This window comes from Cannabis sativa, chromosome 8, assembly GCF_029168945.1.
Source record: "Cannabis sativa cultivar Pink pepper isolate KNU-18-1 chromosome 8, ASM2916894v1, whole genome shotgun sequence".
Taxonomy (NCBI): domain Eukaryota; kingdom Viridiplantae; phylum Streptophyta; class Magnoliopsida; order Rosales; family Cannabaceae; genus Cannabis; species Cannabis sativa.
Window position 1 is genome coordinate 28,856,067 of NC_083608.1, and position 5,037 is coordinate 28,861,103.

A 5,037-nucleotide genomic window follows, 5' to 3' on the forward strand; every position below is an offset into this window, starting at 1 on the left:
TGTCGGCGCACATTAGTGTACACCCTTTTTCATTCGCCGACCTTTCGGGTCGTTGCTAAAGTACGCCGTGGTAGTTTTAAGAGGTAGAGTCTCCTAACCCCTTTCTCTCTCTTCTCCCCCTGTTTTGGTGTGCTTACCTCTCTTTCTCTACCTTTTATTATTTCCATTTCTTATATTTTTTGAGTACTGTGAAAGATACGGCGAAAGAAGCCACACATATAAATATTTTTATATATTTACACGAGAGAGAGAGAGAAGAGAGGGTGGTAATATATAAAAAGTTGCATGGTAGAGAGAGAAAGAAGGGAAAGGGTGGGGTTTGTGAGTGTTTGGGGTACTTTCTAAACTTGCAGGTTTTTGGAGTATCGTGTCGGGGAGTGACTCTGATATTGGAGGAGGGGGTCTTTTAGAAATATATTATTGTAATTTTTGGTCTCTTTCTTTATATATATATTTATATTTTCTGGCCGAGTTTTAGTGAGAGACAGATCAAGAACGAGAAGGGTAAACACTGTGAGGTTAAAGATCTCTTCGGTGTATGTGCCTATATTTTATGTATGTATACGCGCATATAAAGGGAGAGGCTTAAGCTTACCACCCGGCATCCTCTTCATTTGTTTGATAGAACCAAGAAAACTCTTTTAGACATAACCTGATTCTTCTTAGTGAATCTTCAGAGCTATAATGGGTACGTATTTTTTTTTTTTTTACAAAAAAAGTTTTCCTCGTGCTCTGTTCTTCGTTTTTTGTATCTGGGTTCTGGGACTTTTCGTATTATTCTCTTATTGTTTGTTTGCCATTTTATTCCTGCTATTTCGGAATTGGGTCATGGTGATTCGTGGTTTCCTGCTCTGTACTCCATTTTTTTGTGCTTGTGATATTTTGTCAAGCCAAATCTTGCCTGTTTTCTCTCTCATTTCTGGTATTTTGAAGCTTCTCTCTGTTTATAATGGCTAGAGCTTTGATGGGTTGAGTTTTTTTTTTTCCTTCTTCTTTCTTTTCACATCATTAATGCCCAATTCCAACATTCATGGACGCCACCTTTTGGTGGTGGCTTGCCTTAAATGGTCTTGTATTGTGGTTGGTTCCCTTATCTGCTCGCTTCAGTTTTCTCTATCTTCTCTCGCTTTCTATCTCTATCCCTTTCCTTCTTTGATGTGTGAAAATGATTTGCTTGTTGATATTTAATGCATTCTTTTAATTATTTTACTAATCGTTATAAGTATCTTTGGATTCATTGGTTATGGTGGTTCAGTATAAATGGCTTTATTCTCTGATTGGTGAGCTTTTGTTCTTTTATTTATTAATTTATTTCCTATTTCAGAGGTCAACATGAGCTTCTCGCATGATATGGATGATGAGTATGAGAAACTCATAAGAAGGATGAATCCACCCAGGTATATAACCTCGTCTTCTTCATTGGCTCTGCTAAGGTGCTTGAATTGTTTCTATTTTCAGATTCAGACCTCAATCCATTTTTTTTTTCTCTTTTCCTTTCAGGGTTGTAATTGATAATGATTCTTGCAAGAATGCTACGGTAATTAGGGTATGACTTTTTTTTTTTTCAATCTCTGCAGCTCTTGAGATTTATAATATAATATATATATATATCTATATTGTTTTAATTAAGTCAAGATATTTTTGTTCCTGGTTCATTTCAATGATGTAGGTCGATAGTGCAAATGAACATGGAATACTTCTGGAAGTTGTTCAAGTACTTACAGACCTTAATCTTATCATAACAAAAGCATACATATCTTCTGATGGATGTTGGTTCATGGATGGTAAGCTTACTCCATAAACTTTAATGCGTTTTAATCTTTTAATTTTTCTTTTCCTTCAAAAAAAATATTGATTGTGATTTGTTTTGGAACCAGTTTTTAATGTCACTGACCAAGATGGAAACAAGGTTACTAATGAAGGGGTTTTGGACTACATACAAAAGGTGAGTCATGTTTGTTTTTCCTTTCTGCTATTTTTCTTAACCTTAGTGCTATACTAAAACCTTTTTTTCTTAATTGAATTGCAGTCACTTGGGCCGGAATCTTGCTTTATATCTTCTATGAGATCAGTTGGTGTAACACCATCTATGGATCACACTGCAATTGAACTTACTGGAAGTGATAGGCCAGGGCTTCTTTCAGAAGTAAGCGCAGTTCTTACTCATCTCAAGTGCAATGTAGTGGGTGCTGAAGTCTGGACACACAACACAAGGGCTGCAGCTGTTATGCATGTCACCGATGAGGAGACGGGTTCTCCTATTAGTGACCCAGAGAGACTCTCTAGGATTAAGGCACTACTATGCAATGTACTCAAAGGAAGCAACAAGTCCAGGGGAGCTAAGACTGTGGTCTCACATGGAGTCACCCACACTGATAGAAGGCTTCACCAGATGATGTTTGCTGACAGGGATTACGAACGATCAGATAACAATGAATACTCGGATGAAAAGCAAAGGCCTAATGTCAGTGTTGTGAATTGGTGTGACAAAGATTATTCAGTTGTTACAATTCGGAGCAAAGATAGACCCAAACTTCTATTCGATACAGTTTGCACTTTGACAGATATGAAGTATGTAGTTTATCATGCAAATATTGATGCGGAGGGACAAGAATGCTATCAGGTATGCTCTATTTTAATGCTTTGGATATGCCTTTTAGATTTTCATGAGTGTTTCGTCTCATTCGTTTATGGATTTATCTGTAGGAATACTACATTAGGCACGTGGATGGTTCACCTGTGAAATCAGATGCAGAGAGACAAAGAGTCATACATTGCCTTGAAGCAGCCATTGAGAGAAGAGTATCAGAGGTATGTGCACTATCATCTGCTGATATACTCTATTCTTATTTTAACTAACCCTCAAAATATTTGTATCTGATATGATCATATAGATTGTTAATTGTTCCCATTATGTAAAGGTATCTTTTGTTTAATTATTTGGTCCTGTATGTTTGCGTACTATAATTTGTAAAGGAAGCTAAATTACTGCTAGGCCAGTCCACTTTTGTTATGCTGATTTGTTTGTAAACCCAATGACTTTACCTTCATTAGAAGCATCCCTTGGTGGTCCAGCTCATATAAATAATTCTTCTTGTCAAGAAACATCACGTAAAGAACTGCGGAAAAGGAAAAGCTTATTGGACAGCTATCATTTCTTTACCTTTGTTCTGAAAAAAGCCCATTGTGATTCTTTGTATTGATGTTTTGTGATTTTGGTTATTTCTTATTCAGGGTTTGAAGCTAGAACTTTGTACAACTGACAGAGTTGGGCTATTGTCCGATGTTACTCGCATCTTTCGCGAAAATAGCCTCACCGTTACACGAGCGGAAGTTACAACCAAAGGAGGCAAAGCCATGAACACGTTCTATGTTGGTGATGCATCAGGGTATCCTGTTGATTCCAAAACCATAGATTCTATTCGGCAGGTAATTGGACAAACTATACTAAAAGTGAAAGGCAACCCTGAAGAATTAAAGTCTGGTTCTCAAGAATCTCCCACCAGGTTCCTCTTTGGGGGTCTGTTCAAGTCTAGATCTTTTGTTAACTTCGGTTTAGTTAGGTCCTATTCTTGAAGTTAAAAAAATAGAGAAACTGATCAGTGATCATAGCTAGGTCACCTTGTACATAACAACCCCTAAGATTTGCATAGCTTGCTCAGAAATCTAGACCATGTTACTGAAATTGTGACATTAGGAACACGGCCATTTCTTTTCTTAGATAGGAAAATTTAGTTAAAAGATGCTTGTAAATATCTCTCTTTTTTGTTTTTTGTTTTTCTTTTTTTTAGCTTTTTCTTTTTTAAGCCCTTTATTTGTTAATGACTTCAACTGAAGTTGTAGTCATTTAAGCAAAGAAGGAAGAAGAATAGAGTTGTATAGTGTCCATGAAACAATCAATTCCAACTCTTGTATATAAATTTTTATTTCCTCAAATGTTACTATCATGGTTTCTATTCTTTATTTTTCTTTTTTGTTAATCTTTTAAATGCATGTGTTCACATAGCATATGACTATGACATTGCCTTTGATGGGTAGTAGAAGAAAGAGGGAAAATATATATGTTTGACTCAATAAAAGCTTGGTGCCTATTTATTTTAATTAACATAAGAATAGAAAATGATGGGCCATAATTTTATGCCGAGGTGCAAGCAAAAGCAACAGATCCTATGATTAATTGAGAAAATTGGAGTTGAAAATAATTTTCTTAGGGTTTGGTGAAACTCACCTGCAATGACTAACTTGTCTCCTTGTTGACTGGTCCAAGGGGTGGCGGCTTCTAGTCATTTTCATTTCACTTTGCTTAATATACGAGGCACATCATTTCTTTATTCTATAATTCTCAGCACATACATACACCAACTAATGCACACAAATTTCATATCACATTATAGTTTAACCCTTCTTAAGTCAAGAAAATATTGTCTAATTTGTGTATCTTCATATTTATAATAATTTTGCTAAGTACTTTGTGAGTTGTGACATACCATATGCTTTGGACCCTAACATTTCCAATTTCAGGTGCAATTAGGATGGTTTATGAAAATTGAAAACTACCATCCATATAGGTGTTTTTTTTTTTTTTTTCCTTTTGGCTATTTCCTTCCAGTGCATTCTGTGCTTTGCAAATTGGCGTAGAATATGTAAAAGAATCTAGATTGTAGATGTTGTCAAATGTGGATCTAAGTTTTTTTTTTGTTATTATTTCTTTGCTTTTGGTAACTTTTTCTCTTTTTGCTGATTGCATCCATTTTTTTTCTTATTTACATTACACCGTTTGAAATGGTCCATCATGATTATTCTAGTCCAATCCAGAGCAATTTGAACATTCCTCTGCTTTTGACAATTGACCAGACTATGAAAGCTTTGTTGAAAGCTCTAAAAGCAGTTGAAAGGCCAACAATGCCCACAAACACTATATTTATACCCGACTGGACAGACAAAAGGTGGAAGAAAATGGGTCTCCTTTTTTGAATTTTGTGGCACATTGTAATAATTTCGTTACACACCTACATTTATCCACGTCATCACCTGAAT

The 5,037-nt window shown here is 35.7% G+C and overlaps 1 protein-coding gene across 1 annotated transcript; it reads left to right on the plus strand.

Annotated features, from left to right (window-relative positions):
* On the plus strand, window positions 1-3,936 carry LOC115700068 (ACT domain-containing protein ACR4). Its single transcript, XM_061102702.1, has 8 exons — window positions 1-688; window positions 1,325-1,397; window positions 1,501-1,546; window positions 1,670-1,784; window positions 1,878-1,945; window positions 2,030-2,623; window positions 2,707-2,811; window positions 3,235-3,936. Exons 1-8 carry the CDS (start codon window positions 685-687, stop codon window positions 3,574-3,576), a joined length of 1,347 nt encoding a protein of 448 aa, XP_060958685.1. The 5' UTR covers window positions 1-684; the 3' UTR covers window positions 3,577-3,936.
* The last annotated feature ends 1,101 nt before the right edge of the window (window positions 3,937-5,037 follow it).

What these genes read in the sequence shown, in the direction of transcription:
- LOC115700068 (XM_061102702.1), top strand. An exon ending in AGAAGGATGAATCCACCCAG is followed by an intron (nt 1,398 to 1,500) that starts GTATATAACCTC and finishes TTTTCCTTTCAG; the next exon opens with GGTTGTAATTGATAATGATT. An exon ending in TTTTGGACTACATACAAAAG is followed by an intron (nt 1,946 to 2,029) that starts GTGAGTCATGTT and finishes ATTGAATTGCAG; the next exon opens with TCACTTGGGCCGGAATCTTG.